The following is a 27,627-nucleotide window of genomic DNA, read 5'->3' on the forward strand; positions in this document are numbered from 1 at the left end:
GTGGGTCATGGGACATCCCGTTTCACAACCGATACTTTTCCCAGCCGATAATCTGTGATTGAGTTCATTTTCTGTTATCTTAACATCAATCACCATCTGCTGTTATTCTCTCCAACAGTACTGTTCAGAAATAGGTCATAACCTTTTCTCACTGATACAGAGACATATATGTGTATTTACATATCTATGCATTGGCAGTAATTCTACAACTCCCTACCTCCTTCCTATTCTACAACTGTCTGTTTATAACTTATAACTTATCGCTCCTTCTCACTTATTAGTTTGTACTTATTTCATTTCAATCTGCTGCTAAACTGAACAGTGCGTATTGTTGTATATTGTATATACCTACGCTTAACCACGATGTCTGTTGCACTCTGTCACACTTAGTTCATTGCTTGATTTATCTGATGTTAGCTTTATTTTGATTTGATTTATGTTTATGCCGATTGTTACTCTGATCCTTTTCCACCTGTATTGAAACTGTTGCAAAATAATTTCCCTCGGGATAAATAAAGCTTCTTGAATCTTGAATCTTGTTTAGGATAGGAACAGATGACCACGGACTGTCAGGTCTGCAGACATCAGACCCCTCTCACCCACTATTACCTGTTCCAACTTCTCCCTATGGCGCCACAGAACACTGTACACCAAAACCACCAGACACAGGAACTGTTTCTTCCCACAGGCTGTAACTATGATAACTATTATTAATATCCAGTGTCAGAAACAATCCTTATAACATGTATTTCAGCAACTTTTGCACTAATGTTGTACTGTTTAAGATTTCATGGCAAATTTGCCTTGGCAATTCAAGCTGATTCTGATTGTGATTGTTTTCAGGTCAGACAAGCCTGCACTAGAATAGACAGTAGTAACATCACAGTAATGAATACATCATTTGGCTTAGCATTTTGATGACTAGAAAACAAAGACCCCACAAACCATAGCCCAGACTGCAGGATAGAGTGCATACAGATAACTCATGTGAGGCCAGAGAGATTGAATGACACAACACTGTCCTCTAGTGGCTCATGTGAGATTGTGTTTTGGTTTTCTACTAGAACATGTTTACATGCTTTAATGTTCAAAAAACAAATTATTTTACCCTCATACTGTCAGTCTGAATGTTTCTGTATTCACACTGTGCGAAATGCTCCATTTAATGCCGGCGTCTTTACGTCCCCTTCCTGAAAAAGCCCTGTCTACTCTGATTGGCTTGGGAAAAAAACAAAAAACTTACTGAGTTGTCTCAATTCACTGTTTGTGTGTTGCACTGCAGATACCCAAATGTATGCACCCAAGCACTGAGAAAATTAAACATGGTTTCATATTGTGTCCCTTTCAATGGAGATTGTCTCAGTAGCTCTGGTAAATATGTCAAAATGTTCTTGTTGGGCAGAAATTATAATCTTTCATCAGCTAAGAAAGTGAATTCCTCGATTGTGAAAAGCGTAGATGTCTTTGCCATGTTAAGTAGCAGTTTGGTTATTGTCTCCAATGTCAATGTAATACAAAGCCACCAATGTGCTTTAAAGGCCCCATATTGTGAAGTGTCTTTTTTATTATAAAGCAGGTCAAGGTGCCATATAAATACAGTCAAAGTATCAAAACGCTCAATTCACAGAAATATGCATACAGCCGAATAATCAGAAACTGGAGCGTCAAACGAGTGATCAGGACTTCTGTCTGTCATTACAGTCATTTCTTGGCTGCAATGATGGTGCAGGGATGTGGAAAATGCCGATGTGGTGAACCTGAAACACTGACCAATCACAGCAGACTGGGCTGTTTTAGGAAGGGGTCTTTAAGGGACAGGCGCTTGACAGAGCATTTCAGACAGAGGGTAAATACAAGTATATTCAGACAGACAGTATGAGAGGAATGTACGTTTTTTTTTTTACATTAAAACCTAAAATATGCTCTAGCAGAAAAAACAAATACAAGTTTCAAACTTAAAAAAATCAGCATATGTCCTTTTAAATAAACCTATAATAGGTAATGTCTTACATGAGCCACCAGAGGGCAGCTTTAAGAATTTTTGTTAAATTGCCATAAAATATGACTTTTAGAAATTGGATCTTACTAAAAACTTAAATAACTGCCTTCTATAAGTCAGCCATGGAAATAAAATTCACTCTTAATATAAATGGACATTAAAAAAATATGTATGCTCCATTATGAAGGCAAATGGTATATGTTGGTATAATTAAATATCATTTTAATTAAAACAGATAGTTATGTCTTTAAATAATGGTTTGTTAGACACCATTGATGTAGTAATATCCATGGTAGCATAAATTAATCCATATTCAACCCATCAGAGGCTCATTCATTATGCTTCAAATGATCAAACATGTTAGAACCCGAATGATGCACATCAGATCCGTTAATTTGGTATTTATTGAAAAGAACAAATGAAACTGTAAATGACAAATATTTTCTCTTCTCCAATACATTCATAGAATGTCACTAAACACTCTACCTACTCACATCTCACCCCCATACAACATTCAGAACAGAAACACCAACAACAGCTTAACAGCAGCTGACACCATGCTCTCTATTACCATAGCATCTGCTTTGTTGTATGTCTCTCCTGTTGGATTAATAAATTAAAGACAATGGTACGCATATGACGCAAGATGCTCATAGGATTTATGTTTATTTGCACTGCCCAGATTGTTATAGACTGTGCTGATTAGTATTCAAGTATTCTCCTTACTGATTATTTCTGTGCTGGATATTATACTAAATATCTGCTTTATGATGTTCTCATCACATCATTATGATCGGTGGTTTACATTGTGTGGCACAGTACAAGAATAACGTTTAAGTAAACATTATGTACATGTACTAAGAAAAAGAAAAAAAAAGAACAAAACTTGTCTTGCAAATGTGTAAGCTATTTTGTTTACAGTGCAATACCCATGCAATACCACATGCAATTATAGAGGGTGCATGAAGAGGACCATATTGACCATGCATGACCTCCCATACAGAGCCAACCAGGATTCTAACAGGAGTGGCCTGCCGTCCTGAAACCCTTGCATGATTTCCATATAATTCCTGTGAAATATTATCCTGACTCATTTCGAAGATGTGAGATATTGATATTCCACCCAAGTCCATGCTGTTCCAAACACACTGCCTGAAGTCTTTCACACTGTTTTACCATGCCAAACTACAGAGCCACATCATATTGTGACTAGCGACAGTGTGTGTAGAGATGGTTATATGAAAGTAATTGGTCTGAACCATTAAATCATGGTCGCAAGTTGGCACAGTTGAATAATAATGCTTATGGATATGAGAAAAAAAAGATTTCGGAGTAGTAATGGCTTAAGCACTGGCACAAATATCTAAATCTTTGACATTTTAAAAACCATATCAAAACAGAAGAACTAAAACAACCAGCCTTAACAAGCCTCTTGGCTTTACATTTGAAACTATTACAAAGGCCAAACAATCCCATTAGACAGGCAATAGACATGGAAAAGCGTTTTCAGTGTTGTGAGGAGTTGGATGTAACAAAATATTCACTGTGCAATCATAAGTTGTTTCGAAAAGGCAACAAAACTAAATGCTGAACATAGCAAGGCGCATTCTTTCAAAACAAGAAATCCCTGTTTTTGTCTCACAAAACATTTGACAGAAGCTTTTGATGTACAGCTCGTAAAAAAGATACATATACCATGAAAATTCAAGTGCATGTTTTCAGAAATCATCGATGAACAGCAACTTTTAATTTGAACAAATGATACATTTGTCTTAAAAATCTCTGAACAAATGTGTGGTGTTCATTGTGTTGTATGATTATTTACCGCTTTGTCAGTAGAGGAAAACAATTACTTTTCCGTATATTTCTGTCGACTGAAATAAAATTCCCTGTATCAATCTGATGAATAAATAAGGAAGTGCACATTATGTTTAACAGCTGATCAGAAATTATATGTAACATGAAGCAGAAGCTATTTGGGTCACGACGCTCGAAAACGACAAAATAGTTGCGACATAATACCGAAACATTACCATCTGACAAACTAATTATTATTTTTTGATTTGACGTAAAAACCGAAATCTGCAGAAAAGCAAAAACTAAATTCTGTCAAATGCATGTCACGAAATAATGTGATGGATTCAGTTAGCTGGCTAAAATGTCCCAATTCCTACATGGTTAACACATATAGCAGCATGCAGCTTGTTGGGGTAAATCTGAACAGGTTGAGCCTAAAAAAGATATCATAAATAGTGTGAATATTAAATAAAGTGAAGGTCAACGCTGGATGTAAAAAACAAAACAACTTCAGATCAGATCTCCCACCTAACCTCTTACCATACACAAAGATGTCAAAGCGGTTACTTTGCCCTTACTCTTGATAAATGTTTCATTTTATTTTTCTGCTTTGTATACGACACTGATTCCAAATCAGCACTCCAGGTCAGTTTCACCCCTTAACATGCATTGCACTATGTGAAATAAATATGACCGCACAGGGCACAAAACAGTGTCAACAACATATTCGAAATTATGCAATGTGATATATACTTTTTTCCCATTCTGTGAAATGTCTGGCTGTATACACATTTAATCATGTGGATTTAAATATCTAGATGAAAACCTCAATATTATTCAGGAAAATTATTGTCATTGCATTACTTACTTTCATCGTACAAACACAGCATTGACATTCAGTTTCCCTTTTGACATTTCTAAGGTACTCTGTACATCAGTTTCTTTTCATCACAAACTGTGTGTTCAACTGTGTGTATGCATGAAAACCCATTTCCCTCGACCCCAGCAAGACAAAAGAAATAGACTACATACAGCGTACTGATGCCCGTTCAACCCTACATTATATAAATCAACCACTCAAATGCCACCCAGACTCACAATATCCAACAAACGTTTGAAAAAGGCTGGCTTCTTAAATGAACCTCTTAACTGAGTGAAAGTAGGTGATGAACTGATTTATCCACTTGATGTAATCCCATTTTACGTCAGTCAAGTCTCACGATTTACCGAGGAAAACAAGATGCTTGATCCTTCTCCTCAACAGGCATCTGACAATGATTTTATGGCACTGGCCATCATCACTGAGGAATCACTGTATCCCTCAAATCTTGACTCATATTTGTATCATTTTTTTATTCTAGAACTCAGGCAGCAGTAGCAAAAAAACATCTAAAAAGTTTTTTGTTGAGCACAAAGTATGTAAAGAACGGTAAACTTTCTGACAATTGGTGGTTGGAGAGTCCATTGTCCCAGGACAAACTCTTGTGTCGTGGTAAATTGTTCAAGAGAAAATAATTGGCCATGCATACAGAGAGTATTGCTAAGAGGTTATTTCATGGCTTAGGGATGGCCAGTTAAACGATCCATTGGTACATCTCAGTGACTGTGCCCGCAAAAACGCTCCCTCCCTCATTACATTCGGTCCTGTAGTATCACTTGTCCCAGGTGTGACAGTAAGCGTCCAAGCGGCTGCTCCCCAACGCACTGACGATGGCGTCATTTTGTATCTGTCACGGCGTTTTCTCACCCCCAACACTCTGGTTCCCTTAATCCGTCTTCCCATTCTCCTGAGGTGTGACGGCTTTGCTCTGGCGTGCTGAGCGCAGCACCTTGTAGCAGCCGCGGGCAATCTTATGCATCCACATAATGTTCATGATGTCCAAGCAGATACTGGAGCAGATCCAGGCTACACGGCCCCCCCAGGGCACAAGGTAGAAGGCCTCAGTGCCGTAGACTGCATACATACGAATGTAGTAGACTGGCATGACGGCGATGCGGACCACGAAAAAAACTACTGCCATGGCAACGCCATTTGCCATGTTGGGCCGGGAGGACTTGGGATAACCTAGTACCTCAAAGAACCAGCTGAAATGCAACACATAGTTAGGAAAACAGTGTCTCTAGAAGGATGAAGATGCAAAGATGAAAATGGTTAAGACAATCATAAGTAACTGGACATTTAAAAGTATTATAGTTATAGGACTGTTGTCTAAAGTATTTGACTTCAGCGTTATCCAGATAATGGTTCAAACTGGATTTGGAATCAAATCATCTGAACACGAAGAGAACATGCAAGAAGCACTGGATTACCTTTATGTAATTCAAATTCTTAACAATGAATATAACTTTGACATATAGGCCCAATCCCGACTCCCCCGACTTGGCCCTACCCTCCTGTTTTGCGTGCCAGGGGATAGGGCAGGGTGACCCATTTAAATCGGGGATCAAGGGGTCGTGGTCACCCAGCCCTCCAAACTTTTTCAGAGGCAGACTGCAAAGGGAGTGGTAGAAGAAAATTCCCAGAATGCATTGCAAACTGAGGCAGTGTAACATGCAACAATGTCTACCAGTGCAGGGAAAGGAGCCCATATCTTCGCAAATAATCATGCAAAAGATGTTAACAATTTATCAATTTAATGTCGATCCTGTGTTCTGTGCATGAAGCTGGAAAAATAATTCACCACACATTTTCTGCATTTCTCAACTCATTTGATACCTGTTGACTCATGTCTGGCTACTAATGACCTAACGAGTGGTGTCCCATTTCCTAGGTAACGATTTCTACCCCTACCCTTTGAGGTGCAGCTCTGAAGGGCCACGACACAGCCGAGGGTACTCCCAAACTAGGGGAAGGGCCATTGTTCAGGGAATTAGGATTGGGCCATAATCTCCACAAATGTCGTAAATTGAACTCCAACCCTGAATTTCAAGACCCAAAGCCCAGGCCATTAGTATGTAGGTACGTACCGCTGGTTCACGCATGGTGTTGAAAACTCAGCAAGCAGACGGAAGTTAGCAAAATAAGGCAACATTCCATGGCCCTGGAAGAACAAGGTAAGAACAGGAAGACAACGAAACATGAAAGGGACACAAACAAGACAGCAAGTTGTTTGGATCAGCACGTAGAAAGCCAATGTACCGCCAGCTCCTCAGAGTAACTAAGGTATGTCTACAACTCCAAGGCATCTTTGGACATAACCTTATGATATTTCATATATCAAGACATGCTTTTACTGTGTGGGGAACTCAAGTCTAAAATTAGATGAAGTCTGCACCAAATATAGCCCTATTTGGAAGATCTAACAAAATAGCCTTCTTCTTCCGGGCACACAATTACTCTTTAGCCAAAATTAGATTGATCTTTAATTCAACTTCCTAATGATTCATTCTCAACATCTAATGTGAGCAGAAACTCATCCTTACTTTAAATGCAGCATAAAAAACATTGATGTGATAAGGATTTTATTCCATGCCAGTTGTTCACAGTAAGACTTGTTGACACCTTTGTCTTTAGCATGAATGGGCTGGCCACATTTTATGGCAATTGGTCATCAGATATTATGTATGTAAAGCTGACATTTATGCTTCAAATGAAAATGGCTCATCCTCTGAAGAGGCTGAACATCTTCAGGGTTCATCCTCTTGAGACCATGAATACCCACCGCAAATTTAATGTAAATTGAGCTTTTAATTTTTTTAATATATGAATTATGAATGAATGAATTAAGTGTCAATAAACTAAAAAGAACAAATCACCCCGTAGGGACCATGAATGTCAACGTCAAATTTTAATTTAACTAATGCATCCTTACACCAAACTACATGCCAACTACTGCTGACTCACATTGTATTCATCCAGAGAGCAGAAAAACATACTGTAAAGACCACACAGCACTGCAATTCATCTAAATAACATCTCAACATTAAAAGGGTAAGGGTTGAGCAAATATGAGCACAGCACAGGATTTGATACATGTACTATACAACCATACATACATTCAGCCAGCCACTATTTGAAGGAGCAGTCAGAAGCCATGCAGAGTAAAAGAGCGATATGTTTAACTGCCAAACATGTCATTGTTTAGAAGATCAGGGCCTGAATTCCATGTAGTATGCGATCATCTTCAGCAGGTTTGTATCTAAGCTTAAAGCTGACCTAACAATTCCTGTTATATTACCTGATCAGAATTCTAAAATGCACAGACTATGGACGGTGGTTTTTGACCTGGACAGAAGCCACTAACTATGAAGCCCTTGATTGATCCTACTAAAAGACAAGCTTACAGGACTTATTTCCATTCCAATCACACAAATTTCAGCTTCTGCTTAATAGAATGAAGAAGATGATCTTACAACCAAGATGCGTTCAGGCTACCCCATCTTGAACACCATTGACCCGGCCTACCTCGCTAAATCAACTTTTGAAAATCAAGCACTCACGCTGAAAATGCTGTTTAAATTGTGCCATTAGCCAAATAAACTTGAATGAAGTGTTCTGGCTGTAAGACTGCATTACAGAAATGGAGTACTGTGATTTGCATCTTCATTTAAATTGCAATTAATAATGTTTGTGTTTGACTCCTGTGTATAATTTTGTGTAGAACTCCTGACCATAAACACTCAAAACGCAAGTCAAACTTAAAACTAAGATATAAATCACAGCATTCAATTTCACTGAAAGACCCACAAAGAGCTGTCGGCTCAAGGTTATTTGGCTAGCATCCTGGCTTTAATAGCGTGTGAAAGAAGACTTACCGTCTGGGCTGTAACAAAAGCTGGTTATTAAAACATACTTACTATGTGAGACAAACAGGGTACATCTGCATTGCAGTTTTTGTACCATATGATTTGAACTTTCCACTTAGCATGAGCATGCTATTACCTCTAGGAACTGGTAAGTCCATACTGTGACTGGGCATCATATCTGCTCAGTGCAACACAACAGCAATAGTAGCAGACAAGACAGGAATAGGGAAATCTCCATCTAGATCAAGACCTGCTCTGGGTTTCTTATTGACATACAACCCTCTTGGTAGTTTTTGCATGAACGGGGAGGACACAACCTGACTTGATGTTGGTAGTTTTTGCATGTAGGGTTGGAAGAGGGGCTATTTATGTTAAAGTCAGCGGAGGACACAGAGACGGACAGACAGATATATTAGAAGAAAACAAAAAAAAAAAGATGCCACCACAATTGGAAGCAAATAAGAAGCAACATTTACGACACTGAGAAGAAAGCATGCATCTAATATTAACACAGCAGTTATAATTTTATCTTTTTGATTAGGCTATTACTGGACTGTTAAAACACACAAGAAATACAGATTATTCAAATTAAAAGAAAAGCATACCATTACTTGACCAAGCCATTAGTCACTGATTGATCAATGATCAAAACATACTAACAAGCTCAGGACATTAAGCTGATATTTTCTTTCTTTAAATGATGCCTCAGGGTTTAATATCTATATTGAGTAGGTCAAATGTATTGTGTACTTGACATGAAAAAACGTCCACATAAACACACCTAACACAGTAACTCATATGACTTTGACAACATATGACACATTTGACTGGGTACAGAACTAAAATAAAATGAAAAATTACATCGAGGGTTAAAGTTGAAATTGGTAACTTTCTGTACCTCTGCTTCCACCTGCTTCTCCTAATGGCATCTGCTAGATTCCACCACGACGAGCCTCAACCTATCAGAGCAGAGCAGCCTCTGACACAGCGTCAAGGATTGACACTGCATCAGAGACTTATTTGCTTTTACAGGTGGTCTTAAGCTGGGCGTAGTGGAATCTATCAGATGCCATTAGGAGCAAGCAGGTGGAAGCAGAGTTACATGACTCTTTCACAGATCGTCCGTCTCATGGTGCTGTCAGGATATAGTGACAGTTTCAGAAAATATGAAAAAACATTTTTCATAAAAAAGTCACCGACTTCAGCTTTAACGTTTATTGTGGTTTTACCGCAAATAGCTGCAGTAATGTGGCTCAGATTGTGTGTTCTACCACAGCTGACTAACACGGAGCATTCATTCTGTTATCCCGCATGAATTTCAGAACTAGTCTGAGAAAACAGTCATGAGTGTCCAGTAACAGTATGGCCTGCATCATCTCATTTACCTAATTGTTTTAGATACAGGGTCTTGCTCTGTTTCTCCAAACCACAGGCTGGACTTACAGTCAGTTGTATATTTTTATTCCAACAGCGTGAAACTGTTTTAATGTTATTATTGTTTAGACAGAAATGTGGAGAAGTAATATTCCTCATAGCAATGCACTGAAGACAGAGAAAAACAGATGCTAATATGATATGTGTCATGTTAATTAAGAAAACCATATCTGTAAATACAGCCAGTGACTGGAATGTAAATCTGGACTGCAGGGTTTACACAACACGTGTGGTTAAGACCAAATGTTTTTAGTGCTTTAGTGCTTTACACTAAGATTTCATAATCCAATTGCCAATGGCAACGTAAAAAAGGTCAAATCCAAGAACGGTTAGGAAAGTAAGAAAAGTATGGGGGCACAGAGGGAGAGCAATGCACACTGTATGTCCTTTTGCAATTTCCTCTACATGCATAGAAAATACAGAGCATGTACTGTGGGGGAATATTTAAATTCCCTGTTGGTTTGCTGGTCTAAAATAAAATGGGCATAAAGGAATCTTCTGAGAGCAACAGTACTTCTGTAATTGTTTCAAACTCAGAGTCCACCTGACAGAATATATTCAACATGGTATTAGTAAAAGGGCCTAGCTATCTGGTGACGCATTATCATCTTGGGGTCACGTGGATGACATTGAGTGGCTTTGTCAGTTTTTCCCTCATCAGGGAATCTCAGGAGGAGTGTAAGGAAGAGAAAGAAGAGGCAGAACAAGGCTCTGGCACAAAAACAGACAGGTGGAAGGCAATGTAGGTCGGCAGGGAAGTAAAGTTATATACTGTTTGTTGGCATGCACAGTAACAAGAAAAGGAACCCTGTCTGTGTAGAATGCTTCAGAGCTGCCAGCCATGCACACAGTGGTTACAGTTTAGCATTCAGCTGCGCTAAGCTCAACAAAGTTCAGCTTATGTCAGATCTACACAACATTAACAGGACAAACAGAAAGCACAGAAATTGTAAGGGCAAGGTGAGGGGGTCATCAGCCAGTACCATCATTGAGCATACCATGCAAAAAATACCATAGTCAATCATTTCCAAAATAATTATGAACAGATCCTGGCGACCTAGAGGGTTCCAGATAGAACCAAGAGTGAACAGCACTGCCCATAAATGCGGAGTACACTAAACTATCTCCATATCTGTGCACTAGCAGAGCAGTGATAACCAGTGGGTGACTAATTAGCACTTCAGATGAGTCGTGAAATTCTTATCAGATTGATTTCAAACAACTGATAGAGGATGACACTAACAAAGCCTTGATAACAAATAGCTGATTTATTGTTTTATGAGGCAACTATCACATTATGTTCCTTTGATAATAGGACTTCTACGGTTCAGCTCTAGGAATTTCTAAACCTGAGTAAAATGTCAAACTAACGTAAAACCAACAATTATCAATGGTGTTCCTGAAATCCTCCCATCATTTCAATTTCAAAATACGCCCATCATTTTTTTTCTTTTTATTCATACATGTTATTCCTATGGACTAAGACGGTCCAAAAATACTCTATACCAAAACTCTCTCCCAAATCTAAGCTAAAATACAAATTTGTGCTGTCATCAAGTACAAAGTGTGGAACTGCTCCATAGACAACGAATATAGGAAGAATGCAAGAACACAGAGGCGGTAAATGGGTATGTGGGTACATTTTCTGTTTCCAACCCGAGAACACTACAACCGAATAAAGCTCATTTGGATATAAAAAAGAAAACAAACAAAATCCGTCTATCAGTCAGTCATTGTCTACAGAGCAGCTCCAGACTTCATACATGCTAAAGCTTAGATCGACTGATAGCTAGATAGATATATATACTGTACTTTATTGATCCCAAGCTGGAAAATTGCAGAATTTGAGGTTTACGTGTCTGGATTCTGGCTTTCGGGGAGAGTAGCTCAGGTTCACAAATATTAACTGAACTTTTCTAGGGCATGGAAATAACATGTTGGATTTCTTAATTTAAGTGGTGTTTCCCCCCTTTAATCAGCCATTTCCAGGAAGGCTAAAATAGTGGACTTTTAACATCTATAAGGTTTCCTTCTGTGTTTGTTCAGTGGATTTGGTACGTCATGTGTTGCACTTGCTGACCTTACCTTGTGCTTATTTGACTAACCTATATGAGCTGCATGGCTGCACGGGGACAGTCATGGACACGTACTGAATGGTGGCTAAATTAGATAAAAAAGACCCAGCTTTACAGGACACATCTGTTCACCCTTGGTTGTCTCCTTCCCATCTTGCCTGCATGTTCTGCTATTGGACAATAGGGCACTCACCAGTACATAGTAGTAAGCATACAACGCTGCCAGATGGTGAACTACAAAAAACTTGTCGCCTATCGCCTTCCAATAGTAAAATATTAGCAGCAGATCTGGAAGACAGAAGTACAGGAGAAAGAGAGATAAAATGTTATTGTCTGTGCAATCAAAACATTTTAAGTACAAACTACTGAAGACCACTGTATATATTTAAACATGGTCTATGAACAGTATATCTTTTTTTATTTCTGATCAGCAGCCGACACACAGTCGGGCTCAAACTCCAGTGAGCCATCTGAGCATTGAGTTCACATTTTACATGTTTTTTGGTCTCCCATTCACAGACATTACCTGGATAAACTGTATGTTTTTCTTACCGGATATGAGGTAGCCTGTTGTGATGGCAACATTAGTCTTCACCAGTGTAGGATCTCCCCTATTAAAAAAAACAGATTTGGTTTGTGTGACTCCCTTTGTGTAGGTGTTGAAAATGTCTGAATTTGTTGACTCCTACAGTTAGCATCAAAAAAGAAACTGAGGTAAACAGTCCCTGGATAAATAGACTACTCCCAAACTTTCCCATTTTCCATCAAGCAGAGGTGGCTATCATCACTAAGCTTCAGCGCCGTGGTCACTGTTGCAGGTCATGCTTTCCGTGCTAGTACAGTACATATGCAGGTCACATTAATATGGGTGGAAGATTTACCGCTCAAAAATCTTGGTCATTTTTGAAAATGGCTGTTTGATTTCACACACAACACAAGCAGGTTTCTCATTTCTAGATGTTATCGGTTACAGCTAGCTACCGAGCTAGCATTAACTCTTTAAACTTACTGAAAACTCTGTCACCTGTTGAGTTTATAATAATTCCAAAAAACTTGTAAAAGATGGCTACATGTATAATATAATGCTAAGAGACTAAAGCTAAAGCCTATCTACATGTCAAGATCTACAAGTTGATGTGCCATGTAGTAGACTGGTGTTATAGTACAGTAGACTAAATAAAAATGTAATGAAATGTTATTGGCATTACTGGCTTGGCTGGGGATGTTGGAGTGCTTTTTATTTTTAATTTTATAGGCAAGTCTTTGCACCCACATAATGGATGTGACAGTTCTTAACAGGGGTTTTTCCTGGCATAGCCTCTAAACTCTCATAATAATGAAGTTAGCGATATAACAACGTTAACACTACAGTAGGTGGTCAGTTAGTTAGCTACACATGCTAATGTTTAAAGGTTGGAAACACCAAAGACTGTGTAAACTATGGACATTGTCTCTGTGACGTCACCTATGGGTTTCTGAAAAGTGGAAATGAAGTTTACAGTGGGTGGCTTGCTGTGGCTTCAGCTGGGGAAGTTAGCAAGAGACCAAAAGAGTTTTTTGTACTAGGCTGTAAACATTTTTTTTAATTTCTGCTGTAAAGTTCGGCATTTTAACATGGGCCTCTATGGCGATTGGTTCACTTTTGGAGCCAGACTCGAGTGGTTGTTTGAGGAAGTGCAGTTTTTTTGCACTTCCGTGTCGGCCTCATTTTCCATCACTGGTGATTGCCACTTGATTAGAGCAGGCAAACTCACTGTTTAAACCATTCATTATACTTCTGCTCTTGTGTTTTTGGTTTTGGATGTGAAAAGGGTAAAAAAAAAAACGACACTCTAAACTTTGTATACATAGCTAGAATTCCCCTTACAAGAACCCCTTGCACCCAGCTTCAACAAGCTGGACAAACCTGCTGTGCCTAAGTTTGCTAAGCTACAACTGAACATCCAGCCATCTGTGAAAAAAGCTGATGCCGTATAAAATGAACAAAAGTACGGAAAGTAAAGGTTGAAAACATGTGATTCACAGGTAAACTCTCACCAGACTGGGTCTTCATTGACTGCATCATCAAAGAACAAGATGTAGAGACAGAATATTCCCACCAACAGAGCGTGAAATGTTGACACCGTCCTGAAATGAAATCCAAAACACACAGCCATGATCATCTACTCATGTCAGACAAGGCCATGTCAGAGATTTTGTGTTCAAAAAGTATGTCATAAGAAAAATGCGTATGTATCTTTATACATGAAGAAAGCTTATGTGCTTCAGAATGCTCAATTTAGTACTGAATGAATCAACTGATTGCCTGTCACAGCTGCTGACAGATTCAGACCAATTAGACTAAGAGATTAAACACTGCTGAAGGGTCAGGCAGAGCAGTACACTGCCCCAAACAGTCATCAGGGCAGTGAGACAGTCCGACAGTTCTCAGCAATCAGTCAGTAAGACACAATGACAGTCACACTGACTGTAAGACTGTTACAATAGAATTTGTAAAGTTGTGGGCCTCAATAGGGATCCCCATGGCCTGGATCCATCTCCTCTAATCATTCATTTTCATTTGCTCATAAACCATGTGACCATTTCAATTTCACAAGTGCTCTCATGAGTAATAAACTGAGTATGAGAGAAAATGAAAATGAGTGATTCATGCAGTTTGGACCAGGCTGGATCCTTTCCAACCACAGTACGGCCTTCACTGTTCTCATAGTGCTTAAAGATCGCAGTAGCCAGTCTGTCTCACTCAAGACACAAACACACTCCCATCTTTTCACTCCAATCTAGTTGTTCTAACCAGAATCTGCAATGTTCCCATAACACATTAGCAGATAAAACAGCAATGTGACAACGGATGACATTTAGTTTGTTGTTTGAGGAATCTGTAAAAAACGTGCATGGGTTTTCTCTGTCAGTCTTGGATAGGTACTTGTAAAATGAGGAGGTTAAATTGACAAAAAGCACGGCCTGATTAAGGGTGGGGAGGAAAAAAGTAAATTCACTGTTCCATGGAGTTTCCATCATGCTTCCGGCACCTTTAAACAGTGGAGAAAAAACTGCAAAAAAAAACAATGCATCCCACCAGTGAGTCAGAAACTAATACCACAGGAAATATGTGGGTTGACTGAAACAACCCCCCTTGGGCTAAGAGAGAGCAGTGTCAAACTCTCTGCTGTGCTATGGCAAGAAAAATCTTCACACTCATTGTCATAAGTTTATGTCGGGTCACCTTGAGTTCCATTCCACCTTCTGCTTGTCACTGAGGCTGAGGAAGCCGCGGCTGATGCGCATGGACATCCAAGGGCTGACTTTGTGGAAGAGCCACTGGAAGGTGAAGAAACTGGTCACCGAGATGGTGAGAATAAGCTGGCTGAATGGGTCCATGGCCACCCAACCCCACTGTGGGAGGATGGAGGGAAAGAAGGTAAAGGTTAGAATGAAGACTAGGATATTAAGTCATGCTCAGTTGTTTCATTAAAACAGTTCGGCCTGAACCACAAAAGATGGATTAAACCTCATGGGCAAACGGTGGGAAATGACCAACTATCAAAGATAATTTGACACATTACTAGCTATCAACTCTGCTCCATCAGCTTATTTATGACAAGGTGATGTGTTACTTCCTGGGTCTATGATACAGAGGAAGTGTGGCTCTTCAGACAGAAACGCACGCACACACACACACACACACACACACACACACACACACACACACACACACACACACACACACACACACACACACACACACACACACACACACACACACACACACACACACACACACACACACACACACACACACACACACACACACACACACACACACACACACACACACACACACACACACACACACACACACACACACACACTCCCAGGAGGCTCAACTGCTTTTTAACCCCACCCACCCAACCCCGGACTTTGTTTGCTTAAAAATACGCCCACCTATCAGTGACCTATAATCACTAGAACTTCTCAGTGTCCTACTTTACAACATAATCTAAAATTACGGTCTGTGTAAGGCAACTGCATTCAGAGTGACCCAAAACCCAGATTGTATTTGCAAATTAACATCCACTGAACATCCACTGTTAGTGAGTTGCCATGTAATGACCCTTTCAGAACAGCTCATAAAACGCTTCCTGGAAGTGAACACACCTGGCACAAAGTCTGTATAATGCCCATGATAGTGGCATACATTTATAACCATGTTGCGTAAAACACTGAACGAAGGACACATGGCATTTAAGACCATGCGCCACAGGCACATGTTAGCACCCATGTGCGTGAACGTTTTGAGCATGATAACTGTTACTGTTACAACAACATACAGGAGGAGCTCAGTGAAATGTATTGGTCCAGTTTGCGTGTGATTTAATAATGCCAGATATTATGATACCAATACATATTAACAACATGATGCTATTTATAGAATGATTAGTGGGGCTTTTTAAAACAAAAAAAAGTAACTTTTTATATGACCACACAAGTAGAAATCACCAGCACAGTATCAACATTAAATAGATCTAGATATACTGCACAACTCTACTGCTGACATGGGTCAGTGGAACATGGATACATGGTATAGACCCGGCCAACACAGCATGGGTCAATAAAATCCATTTCATATTGATGCATCATTTGTAATGATCTGTAGAACTGTACAACTGCCCCAATATCTATTTCATCATATCTATATTTGGTGTTCACTATAAGCCAGCAAATTTCCAAAATGATCAGCTCTGCGTGCACACTGGCTCGTAGCCAGAAAATGTATGTCAGTGACAGAGGTCCACTGCAGCCACTGTGGGACTCGAGACCACTCAACTGTTTATGAGTGCTGCCTGGAGCAATGTGGACTGATTTGACTGTGCCAGCTCTTGGTAAGAGGTCAAGTCGCTTACTGTTGAAGACATTTACATCCAAAGAACACTATCTCCACAGCACAACCATACTAAGAAAACACATCTCACTCCCTGGGACTGTGGCCTTGGCGTTTATATATATATATATATATATATATATATATATATATATATTTTGTTTTATAACTGACTTTATTTCCCTGTTAAGCCATAGAAATGCTCAAGGACAAACAGTGTGAACCTCACTGAAACGCTTTAGCCAAGTAAAAGTCACCAGCAGCGAACTGAAGAGCCAGTTCTACACAGTCCTCTTTTGTTTGCCTGCATGTAATGCATTAGAGGGCAGTGAACACAAGCACTTTAATGCAGCATGCTGAAGGCAAACATGCTTTTTTGTTATTAGAGGGCTACTTCATGAGTGCATGTTGTGATTTTAACTATGTGGATATCTCAGTGAGGCTACCTTCAGCCATTCTAAACGCAGAGACGGGTTGTTTTTAGGTACATACACGTTTGCGTCCCGCACGTTCCCATGCAGGACCCTGTTGCCAAGGGCGAATGGTTACAGAGGTCAATTTAAGGATACAGAATGGTAACAGCTGAAACGCCATGGTAGTAGCCTATTTCACCTCCTTCACATAACCCTGCTTAAAAAAAAACAACTCTCAACTCCAGTGTGTTTCTTTAGCAAATATTTGCACATTTCAAATCCAATAGGATAAACTGACTGGCATATATGCAAGAGGCTTGTTTTTTTATTGTCCTTAATTCAAGATAGTAGAGTGGTGACAAACAAAAAAGATGACTATAACCTCCAATCAAGACAACAACAACAGACAATCCTTTTGAAAAACCCATTTCCCCCTTGCATCATACTGTAGTCATAAGACTTAACAACAGATGTCAGACTCAGGATGTATCTGGTTACAACAAGGTGGAAAGAGTGGCTTTGGAGGAGTTCACGCCAAACCAAGCAGTGTTATTCAGTCCTCCGTTGCTTTATTATTGTCTCAACCGTTAGAGTAGAGTATTTGGGCCCGCCTCTAGCATAGGCCTGCTTTCGATTTCCTGGGACGTGATGCTTGTTTCTCCTGTGCGGGAATGAAACGGGGTGTTCTTGAAAGTGTTTCCCCAGCTCCATGTCCCCATAACGCCTGGCACGATTGCGCTTGCGTAAGACGGGGTGGACCTTTTTTCTTTTTTTTCTTTTTTTAAAGAGGAAACGATAGCCCCCACGAAAATAACTCGCTATGTGCATCACCGGATCGCATTTTAAGAGATGCTGCGGAACAATCGATCGCCCTAAGCAAACGTGTGGGCTAATCACAGAGGTATTGTTGTTGTTTTCTTTAGGCGCACACGCACGCCAGGCCAATTCACGCCGCATTGCCTGGCCGGCTGCTGCAAAATGTGTTTGGGAAAAATAACACTGGTCTGCTCGTGTGTGTGTGCGTGTGTACGTGTGTGTGTACCAGCCATAGACATGAAAAGAGTGCAAACATAGGATCCTACCTTATGACTTTCATTAAGATGATTTGCGCCTCACACTCTCAGCTGCTTATGGTTTCCAGTGGGTCGCTCGCGAAGCCGTGTATGTCGAGTCAATGCCACAGCCATGTCGAGTCATTTTGGATAAACAACACAAACCCGCCTCTTGCTCCACACACACACCACACACACACACGCACACACACGCGCACACAACTAACAACTTGCGGGGGATGCGGTGGGGCTGGAGCTCCTTGTTTGCGCCAGCTTTGCGGTGTTTACCTAGAATCCCGTCCGACAGCAAGCGTGCATAATTGCAGAGATGCAGATCGTGCAGCTCGACGCTCGATTACAACAGAAACTGTGGTGATGGTGTGTGAGGTAAGTCTCTCTCTCTCTCTCTCTCTCTCTCTCTCTCTCTCTCTCTCTCTCTCTCTCTCTCTCTCTCTCTCTCTCTCTCTCTCTCTCTCTCTCTCTCTCTCTCTCTCTCTCTCTCTCTCTCTCCTCTCTCTCTCTCTCTCTCTCTCTCTCTCTCTCTCTCTCTCTCTCTCTCTCTCTCTCTCTCTCTCTCTCTCTCTCTCTCTCTCTCTCTCTCCTCTCACATAGGGCTCAAATTACAGCTGAATTCTTAAAGATGTACACACACACACACACGCACACTACCACAGTGGTCTGCCCAAAAACACACACTGTGTCTATTTATAGCCAAGGCTTGTTGAACCGATCCAGGGTGAAGCCAGTAAAGCAAACTGAAGCCACGGTCCATTGGTCTTTTGAATCAATGAATCATCCCATGAAGGTCTTTAAGCATTCACTGTCACCCATAAATACATTTGACATGCTTCTTGTTTTGCGGTATCTTTGTCACAAACAGTGACTACAAGATTATCTGGCTTCTGTGTGAGATTTGGTCATTAGAGGCTGTAAAAATGATCTCTCACTGAGTTGTAATTCAATGACAGGGCAAAGACAGGCCTATTGGAAATCATACAACAGCAGTTTCAAGTCCCAGTGTCTTGTGTTTCCTCCTCAGGTGTCGGCTATAGTGCAGAGTCCACCCATACACATTGCCAGAGGGCAGATGACATATTAAATGACCAGTGGCTGCAATTTAAAAAGACATCTCCAATAAATAGAATGAGCAAGGGCGGTGTCTTTAAAGCACAGAGCTGTGCCCTTAAATCACAATCAAGGGAGCACTCACAAATGAAAAGAGATCATGTGTAAACTGTCCTGTCTGTAATTCAGAATTCATTAATGAGAGTATTTTTCACTGTAAAAGAAGTATTCCCCTTGTGCTCAACCTCCTCACTGCTGGGAAAATTTAACTCTGACTCTGAGTCAGAGCCAGCCCTACCCTTTAAGGGATATAAGCAGCTGCACCAAGGGGCACCTGTAGAAAATATACATATTTTTAATGAACACGACACAATAATAAAAACTGAACTTCTAAAATGTTCCTAAACAAAATCTGACAACGTTTTGTGCAATTTTTGCCAACAAATGGTGACAAAACAAGCTTCAAGACGGGTGAAATTGACAATTTAGGTAGGCTAAGTAAAGGTAAGTAAACCCCTATGAAACAGGTACCTCCAGGATTCTGTGGTGAAAAAAAGAAGAGGCTCTTTTGTGTAAAATAAAATGAATGAACAAGACAGGAACGGAAGTCCCCACAAACTGGGATAGGTATCTTCAGAAGAAATCCCTTGAAAATTTATTTAAGCTTAATAAATTACATTTGGAGGTCAGTTAAAGAAAGTTGTAAACATATGAAATGTCCTCACATGCCGTCATAGCAAATCTTTCATCCAGTTTGGAATTTACTGTGTCACTACAACTAATTATATTTAGTTTATCATAAGAAATCATAAGGTATTGCACAAATGTACTTTAAACCCAGTATATGAACGGCCCCTATAATAATAATCAGTTCAAATTTAAAAATCCATTTGAAAAAAATAAGATTAAACTACTTGCTAGTTTTTCTAATTGTTTTTTATGAAAATGCTTTCATTGCACCCGTTATTAGAAATGTTGCCATTTAAACAGTGCTCCTTTTGTCTTACTTTCTCCTGTGATCACTTGTACCAGACGTTTCATGGTTTTATAAGTTATTTGTAATAAATGTATGTTGTTTTATCATATGGTTGCCTTGTGCATCATATCTTTTTGGTCGTGTCACACCCGTTCTACATTCTACATTCTGAGATTCAGCCCTTTGCAATAAGAACAGTGCACTGAAATATTCATCAAGGTTTAATAAAGCAACAGTCAACAGACATCTGCTGAGCTTTGTACAGGGCAGGTTGGTTCAGGTCTTTCTGTTGTGATGACCCAATTTCAAGACCAACTACAGACTCTACACCAAATGTACCTCTTTGCTAAGGACAGCTGTTGAAGTGGAAACATCACAAACTGAGACTGAATTATATATGTTTATATTAATGATATTAGTCCTTCTTTAAATGGCTGTAATGCCCATTTTTATGCAGATGACACAGTTTTGGGCGCCTCCCTAGAGAGGTGTTCCAGGCACGTCCAGCTGGGAGGAGGCCAGGACCGGGGAAAACCCAGGACTAGGTGGAGAGATTATATATCCAAATTGGCCTGGGAACGCCTCCGGATCCCCCAGTTAGAGCTGGTTAATGTGGCCCGGGAAAGGGAATTTTGGGGTCCCCTGCTAGAGCTGCTTCCCCCGCGGCCCGAACTCTTGAGAAAAGTAATAATTGAAGCAGTGTTTATGTCTGTCATGGCTTATGGATATAACTATATAGACATGCTGCTGCCTCCACTCTGAAATGTCTAGATTCAGTCTATCATTCAGCTCTAAGATTCATCACTGGGGATAAATATGATTTTCACCACTGTAGTTGGTTGGCTCTCACCTGAAGAAAGGCGCAAGAGGCACTATTTATAAGGCCCTCTTAGGCAAATTACCACTGTATGGAACAAATATGTTAGAATGGAACTCAGACACTTGCATGACCCGTTCAGCTGAATTACTGCTACTCAAAGTTCCTTGAGTCTATACCAATATTGGCGAGACCGCTTCTTGTTATGATGCCCCTAGCTCTTGGAACGCGCTACAGCCCATCCTGAGATTGGACACGCTCCTTTCACTCACAGAGTTTAGGACATGGTCATAGATAGCTGTGTTTCTAATTGTAACTGTCCCAGAAAGACTTATGTCTTTCTTGTTTCTTGTTATATGTATATTTTCATGTAATCTGCTGTAATAAGCTGACTTGGGCTTCCTTATTATATCATTTCATATAGAATTTTATTTTTTAATCGTGATCATTTTGAATGGAAAACTGAAGTAATATTTGAGGTGAAACAGATCTCCAAATCATAGGCAACGTAAACGGTTCATGTATTAGACTGATCTGCCCCTCATATACCTAGAATTGTGCTGATGCTTAGGTGTCTACAGACAGAAGTATGTTGTTAAGCCGGTGACTTTTAGACCAACATTACAGTCACAGTGTATTCTGAGTAGGACGTAAGACAGTCTGGTCAAACATTTAAACAATCGGATACAGGATCAGTTATAGTAGTAAAGGTACTATCAATAAAATTGGTGGAATCGCCCAATCCAGGGAGGAATAAAACGTTTATTTGAACTGTACAATTTTCATTATAAAATCCCACTGTATCCCTGTATCACATTGCAGCAATATACAGCAGCTACAGCAACAGTGACAGTACCGACTTTTGCCACATAGCGGCGCTTCGTCCCCATCGCACTCATCCTACAATGTTTTCCATATTATTGTGGTTTGACGCACTTCCATAAATTGGTTATGGTTGCTTTTTTTAGTAATTGATTTGAAGTTATTTTGAAAGTCTGCTACCCAAGAAAGTTGACTTGTTGTGAGGGGCAGTGTGCTCTCACAGAAACTAACTTCTCATAATAAAAAAGGTAAAATATATATTTTTTTATTATTCATAGGGAAATACAAAAATTAAGATACATGCATTGGTAATAGCATAAATACAGTAGGATCAACAGCATTTCTTTTTGAATAAAAAATAGGCTCATGGAAGCTCCCACTGTAACAGCTTCATGTGCTCATGTAAAAACACGTCATTTTGATCTTATTGTACTGAACAAAGAGAAGTCGAAGCACAGAAACCACATATACATTATAACACATAAACATGTACTTTGGTCAATAGACAAAAAGCAATGCCAGGAGGCAAGATGATAAATGCACAGAATCTTTCAGACACAGTATGGAATATGACATACAATATAAAAGCAGCTTTAGTGATCAATGTGGAATAGTCAGTTGAATTAGTGGTAACAAAAGCAATGTGATGAAATCTAGTGGACCAAAGGAAAATAATAAAATAATAAGTCAGTTTGAATGACTAAAAGCCTCTAAAGTGAGCGCATGTACCATAAATTCTTTCTGCAACACAACTTAATCCTGTAAGGGCTGTTTTTCACAAAACCACTCCGGATCATGCTTCCACATTTGTGTTTTCTCACGACAGACAGTTTGGCATTGTATATAGTTACACTTAGCTCTTAAAAAACAGAGTAGATAATATGCATGTCAAAATACTGTCACACAAAATATGATTTTAAAAAAAGGCACAGACAGGAGCTTTGAGTTGCTACTAAATCACAATTGTCCTCAGTATTTTAAAACTAACTATAACAAAATGTACAAATATCACAATGTTGTGCCTCAGTAAAGGTCATTATTCCTCATGCTTATTGAACTTAACCCTTGTATTATAAAATAACAAGCCTGACACTACAGAGATTAATTTATGAGCCTGTGGTGACACTATTGTAAACCCACCACAGTCATCCATAATAAAAAATGACCGATAATCACAAGGTTGACTTCATAATTGCACCCCAATTGAAATCTTTTATGTGTGGCGTTCACCATGTGAGAACAGCACCTTGGAGTTACATAAGAGTTAGGTATGCACATAAACATAGGCACTTCTTCGCATATGTATAAAGTCACACATGATCATGAGCATGCGTGCAAATTCATGCACACAGTTAAGACCTGAGGATGCCACCGTAACGATACATGAGATTAAAGATGATCAAGGTGGAAAAATTTAGATTACTCAACTACTTTTACGAAATTAATATGCATTATTTATTCTGTGCACAGAATAGAGTCTAAAAATGATTAAAACACACTTGAAAGAGTCTGAAACCCATTCTGCTATGATATGTTAAAATTGGTCATGCTTTGTATTAGCATTTCTAAACACAACTACTTTTCTGTATTCCTAATTGATGCCATATAATAGTATTATAGAGCTCAAACTGGTTCACGACGCAGTTTTCTGATAGTCTCTTAAAAGTATAATTTATAAAAAGCTGTTGAGTCAGACTGCTCTTTTCTAAAGAAACTAAAAAAATGAAATAAGCTCATAAAATATCTTTTTAACATTTATGTCCTTTACCCCTTGAGATACACCTGCACTCACTCCAAGGCACAGTGGTGCGCGTAGCACATTTCAGATCTCCTCCTGAACCTAACTGCCTAACATTTCTAAACAATTATTACCTAGTCTCTGCCTACAATTTAAATTAATGCCCCACATATGATTGTAAAAACTGCCCATCTTGCAAATGAGGTGGATAAAATGTTGCAAAAGGATCTTGAGCAACTGAGCTGCTGTCTCTATACAACAGAAACTGTGTTCATTCATCAGCACAGTTGACAATAACATCCATCCATCCAGGCACTTAAAGAGTCCAAGGATAACAAAAAAAAAAAAAAGAGTCTTTAAAGCCAAGAGTTGTAGCCTGTTGGCAGATTCCGCTTCCTTCACTACACCATGAACTGGGTGTATCCCTCGGCGCCTGTGACGATCACGTCCATCCAGATCCTCATGGCCTCGGGAGAGGGAGCAACCATGTAGTAGACTCTATCATGGGTTTTTACGCTGAAGGTCAGGGAGGGATTAGGGCTCTGAAGGAGCAAACAACAAACAAAGAAAAGAGGGAAGAGAGGGAGAATAAAGGGGGTTGAGTAAATTAGAAGATATACATCATACTTTGTTAAGGTATTTGCATGCATTGTTTTTTGTAGCAGCATATATATACAAACACATACCTTATGTGCATTCTTTAAGTGATCATAATACACTTCTTCAATAGCTTGGAAGTAGATGACTCCCTTCAGCTTGGCTTCATGCTTGTCTACAGAAGAGAGAACATTAGCTATGCTTTACAAATTGCTTTATTTCAAATGCATGTAAAATATAGGAAATACATTCAAATATATCTGTAAATTATGTGTGTGACTATGTGTATGCTCTGTACCCGTGTATGTACTTGCATCTTTACGTGGTAGTTTGTGTGCCTGCGTGTGCATCTACCCTACCTGAATAGTAGGAGAGCGTGCGCCGGTTGCGGTCAAAGACGAACCAGCGTTTCTTCCAGGTTTTGATTTTGCCTCCCATTTTGATCAAGTAGCCGCGGCAGGTCTTTTCAGAGATGGACAAGTGGAAACATGTGTCTGTGCTGTGGCCCGCCGACTCAATGTGAGCCCTCAAGTCAAAGTCGTCCTTTCGCACCGGCAGGTACCGTGTTAGCGGCCGGGACTGTAGAGTAAAAAGAGCGAATGGGTTAATTGAAAATTGGACAATGATGTTTATATAACCCATACAAAATCCTGCAGATGCATATGTTGGACAGATTAAAGTATAAGATTCTTTTTTCTGCTGCCAACAGTTGATGGTCCAGGAAAGAGAACAAAAGATGATTGATCAAGATTATACTAAGACCTGTCAGTACAGACATGATTGAAACCATACAGAGAGAGGGAAGTATGCAGAACACATACAAAAGTTAGCTACAGAAACAAGATGGAATGCTTTGTTGAAAAAGTAAAAGGTTAATTCAAGTTCAAAATGATCTTTTAGGAGAAAAATACAGCATGGGAAAAATCTCTTACTGTTGAGAGTAAGACATATTCTTTCACTTTTGATTAAAAAAACAACAACATACTGTACCAAAGAACAACAACATATTGAGAAACACTTTCCAATCGTAACACTTCAAGGTGGAACACAAATGTTTTATGCTCCCGTCTTGCTTTCCTACCTGTGCCCTCTGTTTTTCTCGCAGTTTCACCTCACGGTCAATGAGTTTCTGCCGTCTGCTCGTCTCCTCCTGTAGCCGTTTCTCCAGGTCCTCTCTTCTTTTCCTCTCCTCATCCAGCGCCTGCTTTCGCAGTTCCATTTCTTGCTCCTGAGCAATTATGGAAATTGTAACAGAGTACACACACACACACACACACACAGACAGAAATTGGGAAATAAATGTGAATTATGCCATTTGCCAAGAAGTGTACCTGTGTCTTTAAGATTGGGTATTTATCACAGAGGCAATTAAAGGGACAATATTTCTGTTTTTTTAAATATGTGACCCTTCTCTATACCAAAAACAAACTATAAAACAGTGAAAACAAAAAAGGTGAAATAATTGTCATGAGGATTTGTATATTAGTGACCTTGTTTTCGATGAGGCGGCTCTTCTCTGCCTGGGCTTCTCTCAGCAGACGCTCCATCTCCTCTAGCCTGGCCACATTTGAAGTACTGGCACTGCAGCACACAAACACATACAAAGTGCGTCAGGAAAAAAAAAGAAGCGGTTATAACCCTTTTTATCCAGCACAATGAACCACTCGACATAATCATGAGAAAATAAACACCAACTCAACTGTCATCTGGCTGAACCTGAGATACACTGGAAAAATTAATGAAACAGAGTAGCTGCCAAGTTCATCAATTAAACCTGCTACACCAGCAGCAAGCATGACAAACTCACTCCATTCTAACTTTTCCATGTGTTCTTTTCAGGTCAGTGCCACAGTAGTGGAAGTACAGATTACTGAGACTGTGGTGAAGTTTGTTGTCAGGAAAGAAACTAGAGAGAACACATTCACAGTCTTGGCTTAAAGCGTTTAGTTCAACAAAAAGGCTACAGTCTCCTGAGAATACTCGTGATTATTTACTGATTATGCATTCTTGCATTGCTCGACAGCGCTGTTTCCCCGCTGGAGAAAAGTCGGGTTAACATTCAGGGACAGGGGGAAAAAAACCTTCTGGCTTGTTTGTATTTGTTTAAACCGCCCCTCAATCGTCTTGGCCGATGCCAAGCCCCGGATGCGGTGACGGTGCCCTTGAGAAATAGATAACGGAGATAGCGAAAAGGGAGGAGAATGCCGGCTTTATCCCAACTGTGACACAGACTACTGTTGCAGACAGATGCGTATGTGTGTGTTTGGTGTCTGTCTGTCTGCTAAATCAAAGAGGAAAGCCATTATGAGAGGAAAGCTGGATGTTGAGGCAATCTGAGGATCAGACCATCTTTCTTATCCCTCTCTCAGTTAGATTCTCTGACTTTCTGTCGTGTCACTGTAAGTTTAGAACAGCCGGCCAAGTGTGGCTTCAGGTCTCTCACACTGCTGATAGATTATGACATGCATAATTGACTGACATCAAAGGGAAGGGATTTGCAAATAAGTTTGTCATGTTGAACAGTATTTTTCTTTCTCAATTGTCCTCTCTCTGATATGCAAACACACACTCTCTCTCTCTCTTATCCGGAGCCAGAAGGAAATGGATACCCAGTTTTGATCTTCAGTGATGTCACAACCTTGTTAAGATGAATGGTACACATTAGACTCAGTCTAAACAAATCAGGAAGGAAAGGAGGGCAAGAGAGAGAACGAGTGTACCCAGAGTCATTTAAAAGAGAAAAAAAAGGATAGAGAGGGAGGGTATGAACAATAAAGAAAAAAATAAGTGCAAGCAGAGAAAAGAAAATGCTTTCCCGCTCTCTGGTATTGTTCGGTCAGCATCAGTTTCTAATTTAATTTGAAATCACTACAGCTCTCACTCTCATTCGGCTGTCATTTTAACTGAATACCACCAACTTACATAGTCGTGAATTTTGCACACTTTTAAAGGTAGTAACTTGTAAAAGACAAGTAAAATAAAACAAGAATAATAAACAAAATCAACAACAATATAACAACATACACAACATACCGAAAAAGTTTAACCTACTCAGGCAGAGATGGAAATCAACCATGCCATTCAACGTAAGAAGAAATGTTATGGGTAGACTTAATTAAATCAGTACCTCTGACTGCATTATATATCATATTTTAGTCTACTTATTTTAGTACTTGCATTTAGACTCCAACTAATCTTCCACCACACATCCTGT

General features: G+C 39.7%; 2 protein-coding genes across 4 annotated transcripts in view; both read right to left on the reverse strand.

The window, feature by feature from the left end:
* Nucleotides 1-2,404: 2,404 nt before the first annotated feature.
* Nucleotides 2,405-18,760, reverse strand: LOC310963356 (TLC domain-containing protein 4-B-like). Of its 3 annotated transcripts, none has more exons than XM_083936131.1 (7): nt 18,687-18,760; nt 15,278-15,447; nt 14,089-14,178; nt 12,604-12,662; nt 12,245-12,339; nt 6,764-6,837; nt 2,405-5,881 (listed from the first exon to the last, which is right to left on the reverse strand). In XM_083936131.1, the coding sequence occupies exons 2-7, from the start codon at nt 15,430-15,432 to the stop codon at nt 5,563-5,565; spliced, it is 792 nt and encodes a 263-aa protein (XP_083792257.1). In that variant the 5' UTR covers nt 15,433-15,447; nt 18,687-18,760; the 3' UTR covers nt 2,405-5,562. The 3 variants fall into 3 exon arrangements, with proteins under 3 accessions (XP_083792257.1, XP_083792256.1, XP_083792258.1); XM_083936130.1 differs by having other exon boundaries at nt 18,429-18,746; XM_083936132.1 differs by lacking the exon at nt 18,687-18,760 and adding an exon at nt 18,429-18,434 and having other exon boundaries at nt 15,278-15,418.
* Nucleotides 18,761-22,411: 3,651 nt separating this feature from the next.
* phldb2b (pleckstrin homology-like domain, family B, member 2b) overlaps nt 22,412-27,627 on the reverse strand; it is a 43,474-nt gene continuing 38,258 nt past the window's right edge. The window contains exons 21-25 of the mRNA XM_083935822.1: nt 25,904-25,994; nt 25,495-25,641; nt 24,773-24,992; nt 24,503-24,588; nt 22,412-24,358 (exon numbers count right to left, since the gene is read on the reverse strand). Coding sequence (XP_083791948.1) covers nt 24,218-24,358; nt 24,503-24,588; nt 24,773-24,992; nt 25,495-25,641; nt 25,904-25,994 — 685 coding nt within the window. The 3' untranslated portion in view covers nt 22,412-24,217. The remainder of the gene's footprint in view (nt 24,359-24,502; nt 24,589-24,772; nt 24,993-25,494; nt 25,642-25,903; nt 25,995-27,627) is intronic.

Source organism: Echiichthys vipera, assembly GCF_963691815.1.
Source record: "Echiichthys vipera genome assembly, chromosome: 21".
NCBI classification, from domain to species: domain Eukaryota; kingdom Metazoa; phylum Chordata; class Actinopteri; order Perciformes; family Trachinidae; genus Echiichthys; species Echiichthys vipera.